The sequence below is a fragment of the Ptiloglossa arizonensis genome, chromosome 1, assembly GCF_051014685.1.
Source record: "Ptiloglossa arizonensis isolate GNS036 chromosome 1, iyPtiAriz1_principal, whole genome shotgun sequence".
NCBI classification, from domain to species: Eukaryota; Metazoa; Arthropoda; class Insecta; order Hymenoptera; family Colletidae; genus Ptiloglossa; species Ptiloglossa arizonensis.
The window spans coordinates 21,053,814-21,079,913 of NC_135048.1; the positions used below are offsets into that span (position 1 = coordinate 21,053,814).

Consider the following 26,100-nt stretch of genomic DNA (forward strand, 5'->3'; position numbering starts at 1 on the left):
CTTTCTTTCTTTCTTTTTTTTTTTTGGTTAACTGCTATGGACGGATGTATTCGCGTCGATCTTCCTGTCGCCGAGCGGGCCGTCCGTCACGGTATGGAGTCGCTCCAATCCACGAAATTGAGGCGCACGCTCGGTCGTCGATCTCTTGTTTTGATTCTCCGGGTGCCTCCGAAAACGGAATTTCGAAAACGATACGCCCATCCGACACACGCCGGAAGGGGACGCGTCGAGTATTGTCGCTGACAATCAATAATCGCAAATGGGCAGTGATTTTCGGTTTCGTACAATTGGATACTCCACGTTCGTTCCGGGTTGAGAACAGCGGGGCAGTGGAATTTGTGTTTATACTTTCGGAAGCTTCGTTCTCGTTCGGACCGTTCATTGGTCTACTGAAATACCATTTAACGAGAGTCTCTCTTTCTCTCTCTCTCTCTCTCTCTCTCTCTCTCTCTCTCTCTCTCTCTCTCTTTCTCTTTCTCTGGACGAGTTCTTCGATTACGATCCCAGACACCGATGAAAACTCGTTTCGCGCGAAAATTTCGGCGACGTTGTTCGAACATGTCGCGGAATAGTTACTTTCAAGGAAACATCGCGAAACGTTCGAGGGTAAATGTTTTAGATGAACCCGCCCAGGGCGTCATGGAAGTCTTGAAGATAGGCGAGAAGCTGGGGCATGGTCGGTCGATCCCTGGAAAGGCCTAGCCAACAGACGGTCATCACGGTAAAGAGTTCGTCTGGACACGGTCTCGGTTGGACCAATCGATAGCCATCACGAAGACACGCCATCATTTCGAACGGGTCCACTTCGACGTACGGTTGCTGACCCAGCGTCGCCAGCTCCCAGAGAAACACTCCGAACGACCACTTGAAAAAGAAGACAACGACAGTTCGATTATCTGTACAGTGTGAAGAAACTGAATGATCAATCGGTGTTTGTTACATCAGTGTTGAGAATTCGACAAGTTTTCAAGTTACTCAAATACTTGACTATTCGAATATTTGACTCGTTGAATATCTTGCGTATCGGTCGAGTATTTGGATACTCAGAATATAAAACATTCGAATAGTCTTGGTCCTAATTGTAACGCGATCGTGTGCATACAATCGGAGAAAAACGCGGGAAAATCTAACGAACTGGATCTTCGCGTAGACGCTGTATCGTATATAATTTGTTATTAAATTTTGCCGAGATTCGATCGCCCGTTATTCTCAACAGATAACAAAGTGTCAAAACTTTATTGGCACTCGATACAAATTATGACCGTACCACGTCCGTTGCCGTGCTGTACTGATTGTGCTGGAGAGTTTCCAAGGCCATCCAACGAATGGGTCTATTTTCGTTATCGCCTAGACAATGGTAGTCCTGAGGGAATAGGTCTCGCGCCAAAGCAGTGTCGGCTAATCGTACGCGAAGACTGCTTGGCTCGATCAGGCAATTTCGTGCCGCTATGTCCCTGAAAATGTACAGCAGGTTGTACAACTCCGTCAAATAATTCATAAATATTTTTAGATTCGTAATAAACATGCAATTTTTATTATTCCAAGGAACGAAACTGAAATTCTAGAGAGCGAATTCTAGAGGGAGTTAAACTACCACGTCTAGTTATTTGCATAAAATTATAATTTCAGAAATAGCAATGGTAGTTGTTAAAGTTTCGACAAAATTTACCCTTTTTTTTAGCAAATTAAAACAACTGCAGTGTGTCCAATTTTAATGCGCAAACGTAATTGTTTCTAAAAATATTTAAAATACTCAGTTATTTGATTCACAGAAAGAATTCAATTTTTGAATTTTCTAAACGAAATTATTTCAATTTTTTTAAACGTCTTGTCATTAATTATTGATACGTAAGCAAGTATTTGGCGAATATGAATAATTTTGGTTGACGGAATTAAATGAAAATAATTTATTTTTGAGTAGATAATAAATTGTATTGGGATAATAGATAAGTTTTACAAGAAATTTTTAAGAATTATTTTTACCGTCTTAATTACAGGACCAATCACCGTGTTACGTTCCGACAAAAGTCATAAAATATTTATCTAAGAAGGTTTTTTCTGTTGCTAATAGTTTTCAAGATAGTATTAGAGTGGTGAAATTTTCGAGGGTCGTTTTATCTCTTAAAGTTGAGTTGTTTCCAAGTTACGCGCTTCCTTTATCGACCGCTACTTTATTATTTACCGAATGCCACAAATAAATTAATGCATCGAGTAGAATGGAAGTTCAAACTATTTCATACGTCACTTTACTTATATTTAGCTACTAGGTATATTTTAAGACATATTAAAATTTAATGTTTATTTTACAAAAGTATCCTTTAGTGCACATAAAATGCAAGAAAATAAGCGAGGTAATAGAGACCGGTGCATGGTAGTAACATAATAATGACTAACAATGATGTTTTACACTTAAGATAAAATGACACGTAATATACGCTTCGGTGACATTGACGATTCAGAAAATATTTCAAGGAGTTAATAAAATCTTCAATTTCATAACAAAAAATATTAAAAAACAAACATACGTAAGTACAAAGAGATATATTTTCAATAAATAGAAATAGATCGTTATTGTACCGGACGCGTGGTCAAGTATTTTTTTAGCGTGGGTTAGTTTTGTTACGAACGACACGATTGATCAGAATTAAAATGGCGATACAAAGCGCGTAAGCAAGTATTATACTTCCCTCTCTGAACGAAACGACGCAGTTGTATTTTGAATAGTCGAAGAAATAATTGCGCGTGTACACCTAAACCGGACGCACCGTATAATTTTCTGCACTGAATAGGATTACGCAACTACACTCTTTCCTGCAGGAAGCAGTTCAATTAATGGTCCAGTCAAGTGCGCCACATAGAGAGATAAAGGTAATCACCTGTGCAGAAGCCCTCGACCGTGCATGAATGCCCCTGCCCTGGCAACCTGTGCACCAACGTGCACGAGGTCTCTGGTCACAGGATGATGGTTCCCGTCGGTAAGGTACAACTTTAAATTCAGCTCACCAGGCGTACTCGTGTACGCCAACAATGGACACGAACTATCCAGGCAAGCGGCTGCAAGCGAAGCTATGTTTGCATGCACTAATCCCGCCAGTTGCGAGCCCTCCACCACCAGCAAAGAGGCCTGATAAGCCGACGCCACTTCTAAAATTTCAAACTTATCGCGTTAGTTGTACGTGGATACTCTCAACGCGGGAAACATTCGAATTAACGAGACCGAGTTTTTTCCTTCAAAATTCGCGGAGAGTATAATTTTCAAACGAGTTCCGTTGCACCACGATCACCAAGGGAGTATTCGATGTACTTTATAACGGTTCAAATCGAAAATAATTTTTTATATTTTCATTCTGGAATCAACGGTAGGTATAATATTCTCTACTTTATCTCGCGGTGGTAACTCAGAGCGCCTCGTTTTACACCGTTATATTTGAGCGCGAATAAACGAGTATTTGAATAATGTCGATGGAACTTTCGATGTTATTTATTCCAAACGGTATTAAATTCGTGCAAGTATCGTTCGAAGGATCGTCGTGCTTGAAATTATTATACCTTTTGTTATTAAGTGACCACTTAACGAACAAAAGTTTCGAAATTAAAAATGTGACATTGTAACACCTTGGACAAATATATTAACACAATCATTAGGATAATTGCTTGTTTATAAAATATCATAGAAACTTTTTGCACCCTCTGCAAGCTTAATGTTTATTATAACGTTTATAATATTTCTCAAATTAACTATTATTATTCTCTTTTCCAATTTTTGACGTCTCTTTCAATATATTACAGTTACGTTTTTAAATTATTATATTATTTACGTAACCGACGTTACGACTGAAAATTATACAGTAAACGTTAAGTTTGCAGAGACTTCAACGAATTTGTGTAACTTGAATATATTTTTAGATTATTATATTATTTACATAAGTGGACCGACGTTACGACCGAGAATTATATAGCAAATATTAAGTTTGCAGAGAGTTCAACGAATTTGCGTAATTTGAATATATTAATACTCGGTGGAACGGTGGATGCCGATATACCTGTCACTGTTTTTATGATGACTTCTTGTTCCCGGCCGGCCAGTTCCAGTGTACCTTTGTAAACGCGCCCGAACGTGCCCTCCTGCACAAGATTGCGACAGTACAATGCGGATCTCGACACAGCGAGCGCCCTGGCCTTCTCGCACGGATCGGTCGACTGTAAATTAACGGATACGACATCGCGGCATTAAGCGGGATAAAAATCGCCTCTCCAGATATTAAGAAAGTGAATCGGCAAAGGTCAGCGCGCTGGAAAAATAATACGAACTCTGTAGTTACAGAGAGTACTTTATATCAAGTGTACAATGTACACCGTAGGAGGTTATAAAAAAAGAACTTCCACTTTTAGAAATAAGTGGAATTCTAACAATTTTAGAAATAAGAATTACAATCACCGAGTACCAAAAATGGGAATAACACTCTGGGAAAAATCCTTTTCAAAATGATAAAAAATTCTCTTCCCCGATTCATTTCCAAATTCAATTCTATACCGAATCAAGTTTCACATTTCGAGGCAAAACTTTCACAAAGAAATGTTCCTAACCTTTAAATATAATACAACTGCAGAACTGCAACATATTTATTTTTCCACAACCCAAGTTTGTTTCAATTTTAATCTACTCAGTCAATTTACATACTGCAACGGGTAAGATAACCCGACTCAATCTTGTCTGCAACTTTCGGTAAGAAAACAGCTCGTTCGAGAGGTTAGGTCCGCGCCAAGTTGAACGTCTCGAGTTTTCAAAAATTTACAAAAAAACAATGTTTCCGTATTGGTCGTCCCCTCGTGGCGCTCGTCCCCCACGAAACCGAGGCCCCGCGAACACCAACGGAATTCCCGAGCAATTTGCTAGCAGTTTCCAGCCCTCGATCGTCACACTCGGGCCGCATAATTCATCGCGGAGCGGGATCCCAGCGCGGGGGAACTCATTAAAAAAGCATTTGTCGCCTGTAACAGGACACGAAGGAGCTCGCGAGGTCCCCGAAGGACGTGGAACGACAAGAAGAGAAAAGGACGAACCCTCCTCGGCCACTGCGGCATCGTTATATCGTCGTTCCCGTCGTGGCGGGGTTCCCCTTTGTTCCAGGTCGGTTTTCCGCTGGTTCCCGCGCCACGAAGCCGAGAGGGGGGTGAGGAGGCGGATGGTTCGGGGGTGGGGGGTGGGGTGGAAAGCTACGGAGCGGGAGCGGGCAAGCCGGTTATTCATTAATTTCAATTTTCCGGAGTTTTGCCTCCGGCCCCTCCCATTCCATTTGCACGCGCCTACGCGTACGCGCGGCTCTCTGCGCGTCCCTTGCCCGCGCGCATGCGCACGAGACTGGCGAGGAAAAACGAGCCGGAAGACGCCCGAAAACGACAACCCCGAAACGCATTAGCGCGGCGCAAATTGCCGGACGACGATGTTCGATTCGAATGGGGAACGGAGTACGAGCAAAGGGGATTGATACAAGGGAAAAAGTGAAGGGGGAGGGGGAGGAAGGGGTAGAAGTCGCGATTTGAATTCAAGGTTACGGGAATCCCCGTTCGTACGTGATACAGGTCGCAATGTGGGAGAAACAGAGCTACGTTTCGTACAAAAAATCGCGGAACGCCAATTTAGAGGTTAAGAAATGAATGTGTACAACTGTCTGGGGGTATTTGGAAGTTAGACGGGGTTTGATTAGAAAAAATCGCGGGACGCCAATTTAGGGGTTAAGAAACGAATGTGTACAATTGTCTGGGGGTATTTGGAAGTTACACGGGGTTTGAATTACAAAAAATCGCGGAACGCCAATTTAGAGGTTAAGAAACGAATGTGTACAACTGTCTGGGGGTATTTGGAAGTTAGACGGGGTTTGATTACAAAAAATCGCGGAACGCCAATTTAGAGGTTAAGAAACGAATGTGTACAATTGTCTGGGGGTATTTGAAAGTTAGACGGGGTTTGATTACAAAAAATCGCGGAACGCCAATTTAGAGGTTAAGAAACGAATGTGTACAACTGTCTGGGGATATTTGGAAGTTACGCGGGGTTCGATTAGAAAAAATTACGGAACGCCAATTTTGGGGCTGGGTTAAGAAACGAATGTGTACAACTGTCTGGGGTATTTCGTACAACGAACGAGTAAACGTTGCCGGAATATGGTCAGTATCTTATGTGTATAACTACTGGGGATGCATAGAAAAAGGGGAGACGAAAGAAATGCAAAGTATCTGGTCGTTCGGAAAGTAATTTTTTTTTTAGTTATTTTTTAAAGAATTCTATGTGAACGAAGATCGTCGTTGTTAATAATAGTATTGGTTGTTCGGAAAGTCATTTTTCCAAAATGGAGAATTTAATAAAATGGAATAATTTAATAAAATGTGATACACTCTGAAAAAATCGTGTTTCATTTTCACCGAAAAAAATGAAATCACTTTCCGAACGACCCAATAGGTGTATTCGATGGGTGTTGAAATATGTGGACTGGAATAGAGGAAAGAAACATTTCTTTGTATTTTATGGGATTAATTGGTAACGTGGAATTACAAGTTTTCAACGGGGGATTGAATTTTAATTATCGTTGTAATCACTCGTATCGTATCGTTTTATCTTTTATCGTTTCATTGAAGAGGACGTGTCTGTATAAAATGAGCGTTACGTATGGTTGAATTACTGGGGATGCACAGGAAGAGGAGAAATGAAAAGAATACGAGGCAAATGTATCGGACGTTGAGTGTGTTAAATTTTGAAATACGTACACGAGGATGTATTGTTGTGTATCGGAGAGAAGAGAAATCAGAACGTGGGGAGGGAAACGAGCAACGAAGTATGAAAAAAAGTATCAGAAGAGGAGATAGGATCTCGCAAGGTGTATCCGGGGTGTGTCTCCCCCTACTTTGATTTTGACGAAACTTTGAAGGTTTGTCGAGTGGCCAGACATAAGAGATACATTCTTTTTTGGCTGCGGTAACTCAAGTTTAAGAGGTGGAACTACCCTCCAAAGTTTCAACCCCTACTGCTGTCTTGGAAACTATTGGGGGATACGAGGAAGTTCTTTAAACAAATTTTGTATAGTTTTGTCAGAAAATTGTGTACGTTTTGCAAGAGCAAAAATTTTAAATCGAAGAAAGACAGGCTGCACGATTTCCTTGTTGGCGATGAGATCTTTCACAAATATATTTATTCATTCAAAATTAGTTTTTAAGTAGGATGTTTTGCCCTTTGATCACAATATAGAAACAAGTAGGGTTGGGAGATCTTCCATGAATATATGTATATGTTATATTTGATATAGTCATTAATACCGATACGTATCGACTCCTCAGCACTATTGAGATTAGTAGAATTAGGAAATGTAAGTTTCATTGTTAGAAAGTGTAATTTCTAACGAACAAAATGTTTACAGTCTCGAACAGACATCGAAATTCTACAAACGTTTCAATACTCCTAATAAGTTTTCGAAGTAATACGATCACAACCGATAACCATGGGACCGCAAATCGCCAGCCATTGTTCACTCCCCAACCATTAGGATGCACGGATTATGTCAAGAACCTGTTCAGCTCTTGACTAACCATAAATCTTTGGGAACTAGAATACCGATAGAACATCCAACATATCTGAATTACTGTAACAAACACTTTCACAAGCCATTTGTTATTAATATACCTGAAATATATATTTACGTCAACGAATAATACAAATTCATGAAGTCAATTATAACCTGTGTCATTATTTTTTTTTTTTTAACTCGAACAATATATCTTTCTACATACTTTTTAGTAGAGATTTGTAAGGCAAATAAAACGATCTGTAATTCGAGATACCTGATGCAAAATCTCACCAAAGCTCCGATGTAAAAAATATTTCGTTTCGAGAAATAACGAATAAAAAATTTGCATCTGTAAACGCCAAGTTCTGATTTGAGGATTTCAAACGACGAACTGCTAATACGCCTTCTGAAGCAGTTTCGTACAATTGTTATTATTATTTCGGATTTCATTTTTGTTACGTTACCGTTGAAAGCGATTCGAGAGCTTCGTAAACAGAGATTACGTTACCATTCGGTGGAAACGCGTATGCTAATATCGCGGCTCATCGGGCACCGTAATTATTACATAGACGACTCTCAACGTTGTAGTTACTTACGCTCTCGTGAAAAAAGCCCTGCTTTCGAGAAGCCTTTTTGCACAATTTTCCCGAGTTTCGTCGCTCCGCTCGTCGAGTTCGTTTTCCAGCCGCGTTTTCGTGACGTTCGTTTTCCACCGCTTGTGTTTCTCATTTCTGCATCGCTTTCGCTTTATCGCGCCGAGAAACCGCCGTGGTTCTTTTCCCCCTTTGATTTTTCCCGAGGTTTGTTAATGAAAACGTAACGAGACAATTTGCAATCGACGAAAGCGCCGAGCGACGAATAAAAGCCTGCGCGGGATTAGCTCGCGTATGTAAGTAGACGAGAAAATGGAATATCATTGTTTCACCGATAATCGCGAGTGGGTACGTGTGGTCGATGGCAGTTCGACGACATGCAATGATTTCGTTGTTACGCGAGGCTAAATGCACGCCTTGACGTTGCCACCCTCGCGGTTAAAGCGCGACAATTGGTCCGAGAGCCGGTGCATATTGTAATTACACGGGTCCGTTGTTGCCGACACAACCGAGGGAAAGGTGCAAAATAAAATTTTTGCAAGTACAATTCCTGCCGCCGTTCTCTTCGTTTTCGTGGTCGTGAAAAGAAAATTGGAAACCGAGAGGAAACTATACACTCTTCATTTGCCTCGTCAAATTTCGAGATAACGTTACCTGTACGTATCATTGCTAACAAACGACGCGAACAATTCGCGTGTCTCACACTTTTGACAATTTAATTTAACATTTCTCAAAACGAAGATAACGGTACGAAATGAAAGAGTGAGAATCTTAATTTTTGAAATTTTTTATTTAACGATTTTACTCGTAATGGAAAATATACAAGTTCGAGTATAGTTTGACAAAGTGAGTAGAATCTTTGAATTAACATGTGTATTCGGTATTCTTCAACGGTCTTCTAGGGTACAGCCCTAAATGACAGTTCGATCGCGTAATGTCATCCCTGATACTTACTCCTTCACCCTCAAGGTCGCTATCTTATTGAACCTTTCGAACTGTACACGAGAACACGACACTCAAGAGAGAAAGTCACGTCAAAGGGCGAGGTTCGGAGAATTGTTGTTCTGTAACCTAACTCTAAATCTGCGGTACGGTAGCGTCCGATTATACGTGAAAAATCGGGATCGATTGCTAGTATCCAGCTGGGTGTGAACTGTCCAACGAGAAGAGTGAGCAAATACACCAGGAGCGAGAGAAGCATCGAGTCTCGCATTACAGGCACTCGGTTACCGAGTTTCAAAGCGATGCCGCTACTGCGAACCGAAAACTTTTATACATCCGGTTGTATCCTCGCGAGAGTGTTATCGATAGATTCCTGAAGTTTTCCCAATGAAAATGAGTCCCCACACGACCATATTCCGACAATATTTACTAGTTCGTTGTACGAAATTTTTGAAAAAAAATTTGAAATTTCGTACAATTAAAAACAGTCCAAACATGACCGTGTGGGTACTCATTTTCACCGGAAAAGCTCCAGCAATCCGTTGATAATATTCTCGCAACGATATAACATCGAATATAAAAATCTCAACTTTCATCGACGAACGAAATTCAACTTCCATCGTTCTTCCCTAGAAACCTCGATGGGAATGATTCCTCGATGCAAATTTCCAACACGAATTTTGATATTTACGCGAAACGTTATCGAATTTGGAAGAAACCTTCGCCGTGTAGTCCGTTGTTACCCTGGAAGAAGAAAAATATTGTACCAACAGTTTTGCACGAGCGTGCGGAACGACGTCGAAGAATTTGCAAGCGCGGTGGTAACAAGGAACGCTACAAACAAATATTGTGACGGAAAATGAACAATAAATGCGAATCGATGTTGATCGCTATCGTTCGTCGTGTGTTTGTTCACCGCGATTGATTACAGTGGCGCGGAATCGTTCCCCGATAAACGGAAAAATAAAGCGCTCGCGGACGATTCGCGAGCTACGCCCGGTGCATAATTAACGGGGCGTGTTGCTATTAGTTAAAAAGCAAAAGGAATGAAAAAACAGATTCGTAATTGCCGCGGTAAATGAATGGGGAACGAAATCGAACCGGCGGCGAATGTTGCTGTTGTAATGAATGTGGACTGACGAATCGCTTTTATACAATCACAATCGCGCTATTGATTTAACGGGTGCCGGCAGCGAACTTTTTGCCGGATGCGCACGAAGCAGCAATTCGATTTATTTAGCGAGAGGGTCTCGTCAAACATCGCCGTTTGTTTTACCGGGCGGGCAACTTTAAAAGCTTCATTTTCGAGACAGCGGCTCTGTTGTGCCAACGTCGACGCGGCAACTTTCAATTCAACGCCGGGAATTAATAATACAGTTTTCGATTTAACTCGATCAAAGTCACCGCCGCGCTGCCGAAGACGATACCGCGGAGACGAGACTTAATTAACCAAAAAAAAAAAAAAACAATTGGTTTTGCGTGGCTTGCCCCCTCCCAGACGAGAGCTTTGGATTTGTAAGACGAATGTATCGATGTCCGATTATATCGATTAGACGTAGATTCTACGGTTAATTCGTGACAGGTTGTATCGAATATGTTGGGTTATTCGATACACTGGAGTATTTGTGTTTATGTATACGTCTATGCACGTAGAAAATAAAAAGGATAGATGGTTTTTAATATTTAGAGTACTCTAGATTCTATACTCCTGTTCGTTATCTTTTTGATATAGTGTTACGCGATGAATGTGGAGAGAGAACCTATTGATTACTCAAGGCCACTAGATAGGTCTTGCCCGCCATATTTGGCTATTTGGTTGCTTTATATCTCGGCTCTTCGCACCCAATCTGCGAGTACACGCTTTTCAAACGGAAAGGCGAGCGTAAAAGTACTATCGGGAGCTGAAAAGATCTATTCAGAGGGGTATCGTGTGGGAATGGTAATGGTTTTCGACTCCACCTGTAGACAGTGTTTCCCTATGTATGGCTTAGAAGCTGTCTATTAGAAAGGAATCTAAATTCGACAGAGGCCAATAGATAGAGACTCTTTGTGGTGCTCGGTTGGCTGCTTAGTCTGATGCAGCTACAGACACACGAGACTACCAGTTGGCGTCAATGGATCCACGTTTGCGTCATAAGCAATAAGTATGGGAGGAAATCTGCTACACGAAACATTCGATCCCTGTTAGTAATTGAGAATCGCGTAGACAGCTAAGTATTACGAGGTAAGGGACTCTATTTATTTCATTTTCTGTCAGAATCCTTCGAATTCAACTTTGATCAATACCTAAGAAGAGTTTCTTAGTAGACCTCGCTCAATTGTCTACCTTACCGAACAAGGATTAAATGTCTGGACTCGTAGGGTCTGTGTTCCTTCCAGACCAGATTTTCCAACTCCTAACAATAGGAAGGATACGAATGCACAGTTGGAGAAGTGTCTCAGAGTGTCCAGTTGATTTTTGCTCGGTATTGTGGTAGTTGGGTAAAAACACTCTTATCGAGTTCGGGTAAAAACGGAGACTCTTGTCAGGTTTGGTCGAATGGAGTTTCAATACGTTGCACGCGAACGACGAATGCTTACGTATGCGCGGAGGATCGTGCGACTGTTTAGAATCGATTTAGAACGTGCCGCGTTCGAGTAGTTCGAATGCGTGTATGGCGTGGGAGTTTGAACATGCGTGATATAAGTGTACCGTGTGCGTGTGATAGGTTGAGAAGGTCGTCGTACTCCAGGTTTAATCATCTCTAGTCGTTCATGGAGCGAAGTGGTTAACGTTGTTAGGTTTATAAAGTATACACCGCTGCAGTGGTTCAATCTCTTGGAACAGTGAAACATCTTTTCGATACACATGATTCTAACCTGTCCGTAGTATTATATTGTTACAAAATCTTTCTAGAAGTTTCGCGAACGAGGACGAAAACTTGTTTAAACGATTCAAGATCTCGATTTCTGGAGGTGGTTGCGCGTTACACGGATTAACCGTTGATCCGGAACCCTATCTAAAAAGAAGATCTTGAATCAACTTCTGTGGACGTCCCGTGGAAGCTAACTTGTTCAACGCTAGAAATTTCCAACTAAAATGCATATAGCTTCAAAGCTATGCATATTAAGAACAAACCGCCGCTTTAACCGTCCGTACACCGCGTCCATTTCCTCGGACAATGAAGGTATCCTGTTTTGGTAAATGGACGGGCACCGGTGTTGCGCGTCTATCGGGAAAATCAGAAGGAAAACGCGGCCGTTCTTGTAACGAAGATCTCCGGTAGACAGGAACAGTAATGACTTCTTCGGCAATGGGATCTCAAGCGTATCGTTTTACAGGAGGGATAAGACGTTCCTGGATTACATGACTAGGTAAGTTCGAGGACGGCGCGAAAACGAGCAAGGAAGAAGGAACGGGGTAAAAGCGAAGCCAAGTTTACTCAAAATTTGTGGTTACACGTATACAGGGTCTTCTCGCCAGACTTCATCTTCTACTAATTATGCCGATGAGGAAATCTCATTTGAAGCAGATTTGTGAATGCTTTGATCGAAGCTGTTGGAACAAGATAACGAGTCTCGAGCTTTACTAAGGCTTACGCGAAATCAATGTTTCAAAGTTATCTTACGTTTCCCAATTTAAATCTGCTTTTCGTGTTTGCGGACACTAATTTTTTCGCGAAATATTTTTTCGTTGCATAGAATATCTTTAACGAAATATTGAAACGAAAAAAAGTTTAAGAAAGAACGACGAACCTGAAAGATCGAAAACCTAACTTGGTTCGTAGTCTTTGCCGTACTGTTCAAATACTTCGAATATTCGAATAGATACTTCATAAGTATCTATTCGAATACTCGAGCAATCGAACAGTATTCAAGCAGTATTCGAATTATATTCGCCTAATACTCGAATTACCCGAAAATTCAAATATACGAGTACAGTAAAATTCGACAGTGTCCACTCAAAGCTCGATACGAAGCTTTTACTCGGTAATTCGAGTATTAAACGAATGTAATTCGAATACTGCTTGAATACTGTTCAAATACTTCGAATATTCGAATAGATACTCCCACGATGATCATATTTATTCGAATACTCGAGTAATCGTACAGCATTCAAGTAGTATTCGAATTATATTCGCCTAATACTCGAATTACTCGAAAATTCAAATACTCGAGTACAGTAAAATTCGACAGTCTCTACTCAAAGCTCGGTACGGTTCCGTTGCATTATCCATCGAGGCAGCTAGATATTCAGACGATCGCGGAGATAGATGAAAAATTGTACGATTAAACGCATCGTGGCAAGAAAAGCTGACACGTTCGAATTTCACCTATCGTTACCCGCGAGGATTTAAATCACCGGCAATATTATCGGTGCAATTAGAGTACCGCAGGCTTGCGAAGTTTGCGCAAACATTTTAAGCATACCCTGTACGCCCGCACGCTCGCTTCTGCGTTTGTATAAACACTTCGCTTTTCCTGTTTCTTCGTGTCGGTGCACGAGTCGCTGGTTCGAGGGTGGCGTTTCAGACGACGTGCACGGAGGGTTCAGGCATACGCGTATACCCGGTAAATTGATCCAAGATCAAAGCCGAAACAATCACAGGACTCACTTCCAGTTTCCCTCTTCCTTCTCTCCGCCTTTCAGCCCCCCACCCTTTCGCCGGTTGCGAAGGACCGTGTCGGAGGAGGAAGGTAACCGCGTGTGTAACCTTCCGCCACTCCCTTCTCACCAGTCCTTCAGCGACTTCGTCTTTGAATGGCGGAGCTCAGGTGATACCCGTGCGCCGTTTCTTTTTTCCCGAGGGAATTAACGTAAAACGCTCGTTTCGAAGCGGAATGCGCCGGTTAGACTTTGTTACGCGAGCGGAGCCACGGTCAGCTGCTCTTTTCCAAACTCAATTGCATATTTATTCGACATTTGCGCGATCTCGCTCTTTTTTTTTATCCCCTCCCTCTACCCCCACCCTCGTCGTCCTTTGCATCGTCGCTCGAACAGCGCACGGAACAAAATAACGAGTTCCGCGGAGCGCGAGAGGCTATTATTCTGCTCGTTTCGTGTTACAGGAATGCCGCGTTCTGGATCTTTGAGATTTTCAAACGTCGTTTATCGCGACAGACGGATATTACGGCCCGTTCATTCAGATGTAAGAATGTATTTTTTTTTTTTTTTTTTTGAAATTCAAGCTCGATCTGTTATTTTTCGAATACATTTCGCGCTTCTGCAACTTGATCAAATATTTATCTTTCATCGAGCAACACGGTACGGACGAGTTAATTATTTGTTAATCTTATGTTTTATTCGTGAGAAAGGAGACTTTTGGGATGAAATTAATCTTCGAATTCATTTTAAACGAGAATAGTTTAGACATAGGGACAAATTAGGTAAGTTGCAAAATTAAAGAAAATAATAGAATTGAAATTATTATTGTAAGGTAGAGGTGACTCGTGACGCCTTTTATTATATAACTATAAATTATTTGCATATATTTACTTTCACGTGCGATGAAAATTTCGTCATGTCGGAGGTTTCCTAACAATTACTCAAGTTTTCTTCTTCGGTTTAGTTCATTTTTGCTTATTGTTTCAAATAACACCCGTAGTTTTCGAAAAACACGAGTATTATTTGTTTTCGATACTAAACAGTTACAAATTAAAGTTAAAGTTTAAAAAGTGCCGATGTGTGTAGTTTCATTGAAATATTTTTTCATTTTTACGAAAAGTTCTTTACCAAGAACAATAATTCTACACAGGATCGAATTCTACAGATATTTCGGACGAAGAAACGACCTACACTTTGAGCAGGACGAGCAAATGTTCGTTGGCAACGCGTGTACAGCGATTTGTCGTCATCTACTCCGCTGTTCGTGTGTCTCGATTCGACAAGGCCGTGGCTATGCGTAATATAAGCGGATGGAGGGATTCAATCGGGTACCCACTTTGTGCAAATAGTGTTTGACTTTCATATAAATACTTCAGGGTTTTGTTCTCTTTCCTAATATATTTCTGCGGATACCCATCACCAAACTACGATCTACTTCTTAATCAATTTCAATTAACAGAAATTTCATCAATACGATACTCTAAATTCGCAGCCAATTAGCTCGGTACTACTCGCGACCAAGAATTATTGTTCGTCGCGAGTAATACCGATTACCAGGTCTCACCACGTGGAGGTTGCTGCGAGCGGAGACCCGGAGAGAGATAGATGGAATCAAAGTTCCATCGATCTCCCTCGACACGCGATACAAACTAAGATACTAAACCAAAGAGATGGAAGGAATCAATGTTCCTTCGATCGCCTCGTTTAGTTCTGCCAAGTAATAACATTACGGAAAAATTAGGCAAAATTGGGAAAGACGCGACACGAACCGTGCAGTTGGTCCTACTAGGTCTATCCCGTTTCCCCTCCGTGGTTCCGATTCCAGAGAAAACGAACGACGCCTACCACTCCCCTAGAGGAGTGCCCCGTTTCTCCATCTTTACGACGAGAGGGTCTTATTTTGGAGGCTTTCGCAGGGACCGGCAAAAATGCCTACTCCTGTGCTCGCAACATGCCCCCTCTGGAAGCGGACACACCGGAAGAGACGGCGATAGACCGTTCGGACTACTTACACGGCCGGCCACTTGCTTGTACAAGAAGCAGTGGTGACCGGACCGAGGAACGAGGAAGCGAGCAAAATTAAGCTAAAGATTGGATAATTGCTTGGCAGATCACAGCCTTAAAACTAACTTATTCTAACTGCAGAGATAGAAGGAATCAATGTTCCATCGATCTCCTCGTTTAATTCTGCCGAGCAATTACATTATGGAAAAATTAGGCAAAATTGGGAAGTACGCGACACGAACCGTGAAGTTGTTCCTACTAGGTCGGTCCCGTTTCCCCTCAGTGGGCCCGATTCTCAAGGACATGCGCGACGCCGTCCACTCCTCTAAAGGAGTGCCCCGTTTCTCCCAACTCCGCAGCCAGGAGCCACGCAGAGCGTGGACCTGACTCACGGAGGATGACGAAGAGAGGGTCTTATGATGGATCAAGGGCTTCCACAGGGACCGGTGCGAACACCTGCCCCTGTGTTCGCAGCATATTCTCTCTCAAAGCGGACGCACCAGAAGAGACAGCGATCGAGCGTTCGGTCCACCTCCACGGCCGGTCACTTGCTTATGCAACAAGCAGAGGTGGCCGGACTGAGATACGAGCAAGCGAGCAAAAAGAAGCTAAAGATTGGATAATTGCTCGGCAGATCACAGATATTCGTACATGGTGACCTTAAAACTAACTTAGTCTATACTTGGAATTAACAGTCCCGCGAAGGATGCAATACATCAGTCCCCTTCGTTCTTCGTTTTCCGATACATCTAAGAGAGTGTATCTAAGAGAAACCTAAAGTCAAGACATAATAGAAAATAGAAATGAAGTTGGTTAGTGGAAAAAAATAAACATGGAAAACAAGTAGAAATTAAAATCAGAGAACAAATGAAATGAATTAGACAAAGAAACAACTACAAAAAAAAAGAAAGGATTGAGAGAGTGGTCGCCAGTACTGACCACCGCCTACCGGCGGCCAGTACCGGTTACCAAGGTGGGGGGTCCACCTTCCATAAACCTAAAACGAAGAGATCCGTCCACCTCGGAGGCTCCAGGAACGATGAAATTTTAAACAACCGGGGGCTCCTTATATACCCACTGCAAGGTCACTTACCCCTACTTCGATTGTCTTTGTTCGATCTAACCGAATATTTCAAGAAATTGATCGCTTTTAGGCCATTATTTATACTAGGACATTCTTAATAATTGTTTAAACTATGTTCCTACCACGGTTGTTAATAATTATGATAAATAAACATCAAGATATAGCGAAATCTGCAAAGGGAAACGGTTTCGGTGAATGTTTGTCCACTCACGCGATTGTTATTAACATTTACGCATATTCCCAATATTAATCGAACAATGTGCATCTTATTTATGCATTACAAATGATTAAGTAACTTATAGAAATTGATTTTGATCGAGGCTCGATGTTAAAACGTGTTTCGTAAAGTTTTAAAGCATGGAAAGTAACAATTGTTCATTAGATACATTAATTTAACATTTGTTTAATTTTTATACTTTACACAATACTCGTAGAAGTTGCATTTTTTACATAAAAGTGCCGAAATTCAATTAATGGCTTTTCTAGATAGAAAAATCATCGCGATGAATAATTGTGAATCGATAATATTTATGTGCAGCTTTGAGAATGTCAGTTGGATCTCAACGAAGAATTCCTTCCCGAACAAAGAATATTTCAACGAAATGATATTTTAAGCTATTATTTATACTAGGACAGTGTTAATAATTGTTTAAACTAGGGTCCTACGACGGTTGTTAATAATTATGATAAATAAAAGTCAAGATATTGCGAAATCTGCGAAGGCGAACGGTTTCGGTGAATGTTTGTTCATTTCCGCGATTGTTACTAACATTTATATGTGTTCCCAATATTAATCGAACAATGTGCATATTATTTATGCATTAAAAAATGATCGATTCGCCAACAACAATTAATGTTGATCGAGTTTCGAGGTATAAACGTTTTTCTTAATGTTTCAAAGCATTGAAAGTAACAATTGATAATTAGATACATTAATTTAACATTTGTTTAATTCTTATAATTTATACAATACTCGTAGAAGTTGCATTTTTTACATAAAAGTGCCGAAATTCAATTAATGGCTTTTCTAGATAGGAAAATCATCGCGATGAATAATTGTGAATCGATAATATTTATGTGTAGCCTTGAGAATGTCAGTTGGATCTCAACGAAAAATTCCTTGGTGAACAAAGAATATTTTAACGAAATGATATTTCAAGCTATTATTTATACTAGGACAGTGTTAATAATTGTTTAAACTATGGTCCTACGACTGTTGTTAATGATTATGATAAATAAACATTAAGATATTGCAAAATCTACGAAGGTGAATGGCTTTAGCGAATGTTTATGTCTCTAGGCGATTGTTATAAACATTTTTGCACGTTCTCAATATTGATCGAACAATGTGCATCTTATTTATGTATTGCAATTAATTAAGAAACTTACAGAAGTTGATTTTGATCGAGATTCGAAGTAAAAACGTGCATCGTAAAGTTTTTAAAGCATGGAAAGTAACAATTGATAATTAGATACATTAATTTAACATTTGTTTAATTCTTATAATTTATACAATACTCGTAGAAGTTGCATTTTTTACATAAAAGTGCCGAAATTCAATTAATGGCTTTTCTAGATAGGAAAATCATCGCGATGAATAATTGTGAATCGATAATATTTATGTGTAGCCTTGAGAATGTCAGTTGGATCTCAACGAAAAATTCCTTGGTGAACAAAGAATATTTTAACGAAATGATATTTCAAGCTATTATTTATACTAGGACAGTGTTAATAATTGTTTAAACTATGGTCCTACGACTGTTGTTAATGATTATGATAAATAAACATTAAGATATTGCAAAATCTACGAAGGCGAATGGCTTTAGCGAATGTTTATGTCTCTAGGCGATTGTTATAAACATTTTTGCACGTTCTCAATATTGATCGAACAATGTGCATCTTATTTATGTATTGCAATTAATTAAGAAACTTACAGAAGTTGATTTTGATCGAGATTCGAAGTAAAAACGTGCATCGTAAAGTTTTTAAAGCATGGAAAGTAACAATTGATAATTAGATACATTAATTTAACATTTGTTTAATTCTTATAATTTACACAATACTCGTAGAAGTTGCATTTTTTACATAAAAGTGCCGAAATTCAATTAATCGCTTTTCTAGATAGAAAAATCATCGCGATGAATAATTGTGAATCGATAATATTTATGTGTAGCCTTGAGAATGTCAGTTGGATCTCAACGAAAAATTCCTTCGTGAACGAAGAATATTTTAACGAAATGATATTTCAAGCTATTATTTATACTAGGACAGTGTTAATAATTGTTTAAACTATGGTCCTACGACGGTTGTTAATGATTATGATAAATAAACATCAAGATATTGCGAAATCTGCGAAGGGGAACGGTTTTGGTAAATGTTTTTTCATTTCCGTGATTGTTATTAACATTTACTCACGTTCCGAATATTAACATTACAATGTGCATGTTATTTGTGCATTATAAATCATTAATTACTTTACAAATATTAATTCCTATCGAAAATCGAGAAACATATGAATACCACGTTTTACTTCAATTCTCGATCAAATTTAATTTCTATAGGCAAATCAATCATTTACAATACATAACTAAGATGCATTCTCAAACATAAATGTTCGAAAAATGTATAAATGTCAATAACAATTGCGTGGATGAACAACAATTCACTGAAACCGTTCCCCTTCGCAGATTTCGCAATATCTTGATGTTTATTTATCATAATCATTAACAACCGTCGTAGGACCATAGTTTAAACAATTATTAACACTGTCCTAGTATAAATAATAGCTTGAAATATCATTTCGTTAAAATATTCTTCGTTCACGAAGGAATTTTTCGTTGAGATCCAACTGACATTCTCAAGGCTACACATAAATATTATCGATTCACAATTATTCATCGCGATGATTTTTCTATCTAGAAAAGCGATTAATTGAATTTCGGCACTTTTATGTAAAAAATGCAACTTCTACGAGTATTGTGTAAATTATAAGAATTAAACAAATGTTAAATTAATGTATCTAATTATCAATTGTTACTTTCCATGCTTTAAAAACTTTACGATGCACGTTTTTACTTCGAATCTCGATCAAAATCAACTTCTGTAAGTTTCTTAATTAATTGCAATACATAAATAAGATGCACATTGTTCGATCAATATTGAGAACGTGCAAAAATGTTTATAACAATCGCCTAGAGACATAAACATTCGCTAAAGCCATTCGCCTTCGTAGATTTTGCAATATCTTAATGTTTATTTATCATAATCATTAACAACAGTCGTAGGACCATAGTTTAAACAATTATTAACACTGTCCTAGTATAAATAATAGCTTGAAATATCATTTCGTTAAAATATTCTTTGTTCACCAAGGAATTTTTCGTTGAGATCCAACTGACATTCTCAAGGCTACACATAAATATTATCGATTCACAATTATTCATCGCGATGATTTTCCTATCTAGAAAAGCCATTAATTGAATTTCGGCACTTTTATGTAAAAAATGCAACTTCTACGAGTATTGTATAAATTATAAGAATTAAACAAATGTTAAATTAATGTATCTAATTATCAATTGTTACTTTCAATGCTTTGAAACATTAAGAAAAACGTTTATACCTCGAAACTCGATCAACATTAATTGTTGTTGGCGAATCGATCATTTTTAATGCATAAATAATATGCACATTGTTCGATTAATATTGGGAACACATATAAATGTTAGTAACAATCGCGGAAATGAACAAACATTCACCGAAACCGTTCGCCTTCGCAGATTTCGCAATATCTTGACTTTTATTTATCATAATTATTAACAACCGTCGTAGGACCCTAGTTTAAACAATTATTAACACTGTCCTAGTATAAATAATAGCTTAAAATATCATTTCGTTGAAATATTCTTTGTTCGGGAAGGAATTCTTCGTTGAGATCCAACTGACATTCTCAAAGCTGCACATAAATATTATCGATTCACAATTATTCATCGCGATGATTTTTCTATCTAGAAAAGCCATTAATTGAATTTCGGCACTTTTATGTAAAAAATGCAACTTCTACGAGTATTGTGTAAAGTATAAAAATTAAACAAATGTTAAATTAATGTATCTAATGAACAATTGTTACTTTCCATGCTTTAAAACTTTACGAAACACGTTTTAACATCGAGCCTCGATCAAAATCAATTTCTATAAGTTACTTAATCATTTGTAATGCATAAATAAGATGCACATTGTTCGATTAATATTGGGAATATGCGTAAATGTTAATAACAATCGCGTGAGTGGACAAACATTCACCGAAACCGTTTCCCTTTGCAGATTTCGCTATATCTTGATGTTTATTTATCATAATTATTAACAACCGTGGTAGGAACATAGTTTAAACAATTATTAAGAATGTCCTAGTATAAATAATGGCCTAAAAGCGATCAATTTCTTGAAATATTCGGTTAGATCGAACAAAGACAATCGAAGTAGGGGTAAGTGACCTTGCAGTGGGTATATAAGGAGCCCCCGGTTGTTTAAAATTTCATCGTTCCTGGAGCCTCCGAGGTGGACGGATCTCTTCGTTTTAGGTTTATGGAAGGTGGACCCCCCACCTTGGTAACCGGTACTGGCCGCCGGTAGGCGGTGGTCAGTACTGGCGACCACTCTCTCAATCCTTTCTTTTTTTTTTAGTTGTTTCTTTGTCTAATTCATTTCATTTGTTCTCTGATTTTAATTTCTACTTGTTTTCCATGTTTATTTTTTTCCACTAACCAACTTCATTTCTATTTTCTATTATGTCTTGACTTTAGGTTTCTCTTAGATACACTCTCTTAGATGTATCGGAAAACGAAGAACGAAGGGGACTGATGTATTGCATCCTTCGCGGGACTGTTAATTCCAAGTATAGACTAAGTTAGTTTTAAGGTCACCATGTACGAATATCTGTGATCTGCCGAGCAATTATCCAATCTTTAGCTTCTTTTTGCTCGCTTGCTCGTATCTCAGTCCGGCCACCTCTGCTTGTTGCATAAGCAAGTGACCGGCCGTGGAGGTGGACCGAACGCTCGATCGCTGTCTCTTCTGGTGCGTCCGCTTTGAGAGAGAATATGCTGCGAACACAGGGGCAGGTGTTCGCACCGGTCCCTGTGGAAGCCCTTGATCCATCATAAGACCCTCTCTTCGTCATCCTCCGTGAGTCAGGTCCACGCTCTGCGTGGCTCCTGGCTGCGGAGTTGGGAGAAACGGGGCACTCCTTTAGAGGAGTGGACGGCGTCGCGCATGTCCTTGAGAATCGGGCCCACTGAGGGGAAACGGGACCGACCTAGTAGGAACAACTTCACGGTTCGTGTCGCGTACTTCCCAATTTTGCCTAATTTTTCCATAATGTAATTGCTCGGCAGAATTAAACGAGGAGATCGATGGAACATTGATTCCTTCTATCTCTGCAGTTAGAATAAGTTAGTTTTAAGGCTGTGATCTGCCAAGCAATTATCCAATCTTTAGCTTAATTTTGCTCGCTTCCTCGTTCCTCGGTCCGGTCACCACTGCTTCTTGTACAAGCAAGTGGCCGGCCGTGTAAGTAGTCCGAACGGTCTATCGCCGTCTCTTCCGGTGTGTCCGCTTCCAGAGGGGGCATGTTGCGAGCACAGGAGTAGGCATTTTTGCCGGTCCCTGCGAAAGCCTCCAAAATAAGACCCTCTCGTCGTAAAGATGGAGAAACGGGGCACTCCTCTAGGGGAGTGGTAGGCGTCGTTCGTTTTCTCTGGAATCGGAACCACGGAGGGGAAACGGGATAGACCTAGTAGGACCAACTGCACGGTTCGTGTCGCGTCTTTCCCAATTTTGCCTAATTTTTCCGTAATGTAATTACTTGGCAGAACTAAACGAGGCGATCGAAGGAACATTGATTCCTTCCATCTCTTTGGTTTAGTATCTTAGTTTGTATCGCGTGTCGAGGGAGATCGATGGAACTTTGAGTCCATCTATCTCTCTCCGGGTCTCCGCTCGCAGCAACCTCCACGTGGTGAGACCTGGTAATCGGTATTACTTGCGACGAACAATAATTCTTGGTCGCGAGTAGTACCGAGCTAATTGGCTGCGAATTTAGAGTATCGTATTGATGAAATTTCTGTTAATTGAAATTGATTAAGAAGTACATCGTAGTTTGGTGATTGGTATCCACAGAAATATATTGGAAAAGAGGACAGATCCCTGAAGTATTTATATGAAAGTCAAACACTATTTGCACAAAGTTAGTACCCGATTGAATACCTCCATCGGCCTTGGTTACGCATGGCCACGGCCCTGCTGAATCGAGTCATACGAGCAGCGGAACGAATGCATCAAGATCGAACGAGATAGGGAGCAGCAATCAAAATAAAAAAGATAGATATGGAAGTTTCTTAAAATTTTTTTACTTTACAGGCGAAAAGTAATGCTGAAATGTGCACGAAATACGAATTCTTTTTTCATCGTAGTTACAATTTCTCGATAATCTGTTAACTGTGCTTATCGAACGAAGGCACATCTCGCTTTTTTCCTATATATCGTTCAATTTAGTACGATCTATTGGAATTTTAATACCGAGCGATCGGAGAGACGAACTGTGAGCTTCGTTCAAAAGCAGCGGTAGACGTGAATAGAGGAATCGCATTCTTCAATCGAGAACACGAGGAGGTAGAAGCCCGAAAAAAAGCACGACCCCGTATTCGTTTCTCCACGTAGGGTTTGCTCTTCGTCGAAGTTGGATAGAAATTGTAAATTGTCGATTTATTCGCTTTATTCGCTCAAGCACTGATGATCGATTACACAGTCGCGCTTGGTTCTCTGTGTGTGTACGTTGGAACGCAATGAGAGACTTGCAGCTGAATTCATAAAGAATTATTCGATTCCCAAATTTTTTAATTCTGCCACCTTACTTAACCCAACTATTGCACGAATTTTATTATACTTTTCAAAAATTACTTCGAGGACCGTACAACTTTAAAGAGCACCGAACCATTCTCATCGATAAAAGATTCCACTGTATTAAATAAAGTGATAAATTAATGGCGATTAATCGTTTGTCCATTAAAACAGATGTCGAATGGAGCAATTAAACCTTAAGTGATTGATATCTATCGATATGGAACAATTTAATGACGTAACTGGAAACGAATTAACCCTAATCTTGGATTTTAATCCTAACGTAGACGCGAGCAGGTATGAGAAACTTGCAACTTGTATTTTTAAAAATTATAATTAAAAACCATTTTTTACTTATCTTTGGCACATAAGTAGTGTATTCAATTACTTTAAATGTAATTTAAAAATAATCGATATCAGGTAACAGTGTATAATTTACTTTAGGGGGGTCTATTAGACTTTCGCGTGCCTAATTAAAGGTTGAACGTAAAGGTAGTGCAAGGAGCTATTAAGAATGCCCCTGGGTGACGTTTGACTATAAATTACAGTTTCGTGACACTACTGCTATAATAATCGTTAATTTAAATAATACAAAATCCTGACTAGTATTATCTATGCTTTTCCAAAGTCTTTAAATCAAATCTAAATTCCATCCAGAGATATCATCCCCAGCTTTCTAATACACAGGATTATCAAGATTGACTTCTTTAAATGACACTGTATATTTTTTTAAGATCAACACAAGATCACCTTATCAACGTATCAAAAACGATAAAGAAATAAGATTCGTCGTTTAAACGAATTGAAGGTTATCTCAATACCTCTGAAAATATAAGACACGAAGAATATTCGCATTGAAAAACTTATTCGTTCTATGGATCGCCTCGAGTACAACGTACGAACCGAAGAAACGTTTTCCCATCAAATTACTAGATAACGATATATTTCACGTAACAATTCTCACCGACTCACCCTGCACGTAATATCAAAACAGTTGGACCGAATCGCGGCTCGCGTTAGGAACTCTGTGTCCACGAATTCGTACCTTCTCGCAGGGGGAACCGCTTCCCCCGAAGGAATGAGAATCTCGACGAAAGCGACGAGAGAAAAGCAAAAGGAAAAAACTGGACAAAGGGTGAGGGTGGTTTTACACGTGTACCGGTTTCGTTGGTGGACAGCGTATGCTCGGTCCGTTGGTCGGTCGGCGGGCACGGAATAGCTGAATAAAGAGCCGAAGGGCTGGAAAGGGCTGCGGGGGATCCGGAGAGGGAGAAAGTTGTTGGTAGAAAGCAGCCCCCTACGGCCACAAATTCGATAAAGTTTTGAGCGCAGCCTCTCGTCTTGCACGAAAGACCAGGCGACGACGAGGCGTGACGACGCGACAGGGAGCGGAATCGTTCCCGCGGTCTCTCCACTTCCGGCGCTGAAAGAAGGATAACGACGGAAAGGGAGACGAGGAGCGGAGTTTGCGACGAACAGCCCACCGAGAGAATGAACGGCTGAGGGAAAATCGGATTCCCTGATATGCAACCAGAGTTCTACGTCTCTTCGACTTTGTTTCGCGGACTTGTCCCGCACGTCTCTCCCCCGCGGCCTGTTACGCCGCTCGAAGAAACACAATGGAGCAACATTTTTGAAAAACCTCGACATCTGGAGCCTTGAACCTTTTAACCGCACGGAAAAGTCTCCTCCAACGATCCCGGCCCGGACCACGGTTGAAATGTTCCTTGCATAATTTCGTTCAATGCTTCTTAAGTTCTTGAAACTCTCTCGACGAGTCGAGTACTTACTTCGACGAACAGTCGAAACGGATGGAGTGCAGCGGCTTACATCGGCCATTGGACGCGTTAAAATAACACGATAGTGGAAAATTTAACTCTCGTTTATTACCGCCGTAGACTGGAAACTGTAGGTATTTAGAGTAAAGTTTATCGGTCTCGTTCACCCGCATATGTTCCCCGAGTACTCGTGGGTCCTTCCTTTGTCTATTGATTAACTATCGGAGGAAGTTTCGGGCAGCCGGAAACAAAGGCGTCGAAAGTTTCCGTTGAAATTTCACTCGGAGAACTTGGTGAACAGGTACAAACGAGAGTTTGTAACACATGCCCCTTGTTTCGACAGACTCGATCATAAATAGTTTACGTCTCTCCTCGTGTGAAAAATAGCTTTTCCTGGTAATTGCTTCTCGAAGATCTAAAGGTATCTTTCGATCGATCGGAAGGAATGACTAACCGAGGAGAAATAAATTCTAGCTCCTCGTTGGAAGACATCAGTGGAGGTTAAATTAATAGGGACGAGTGATTATTGAGATACGAGTGCTTTCGTTTCTTTTGTACTATTGTGTTCGGAGTGCAGGGTGATTCACTACCTCGTGGTGAAATTTCCCTCGCAGGAAGAGTCATTCTAACGATAAGTCCAAAATATGTTACGAGCATGTAT

At 40.1% G+C, this 26,100-nt stretch overlaps 1 protein-coding gene across 1 annotated transcript in view; it reads right to left on the reverse strand.

Annotated features, from left to right (window-relative positions):
• Positions 1-532: 532 nt before the first annotated feature.
• Positions 533-26,100, reverse strand: part of LOC143149184 (tyrosine-protein kinase Dnt) — a 140,331-nt gene continuing 114,763 nt past the window's right edge. The window contains exons 6-9 of the mRNA XM_076316349.1: positions 4,044-4,200; positions 2,877-3,144; positions 1,268-1,454; positions 533-864 (exon numbers count right to left, since the gene is read on the reverse strand). Coding sequence (XP_076172464.1) covers positions 616-864; positions 1,268-1,454; positions 2,877-3,144; positions 4,044-4,200 — 861 coding nt within the window. The 3' untranslated portion in view covers positions 533-615. The remainder of the gene's footprint in view (positions 865-1,267; positions 1,455-2,876; positions 3,145-4,043; positions 4,201-26,100) is intronic.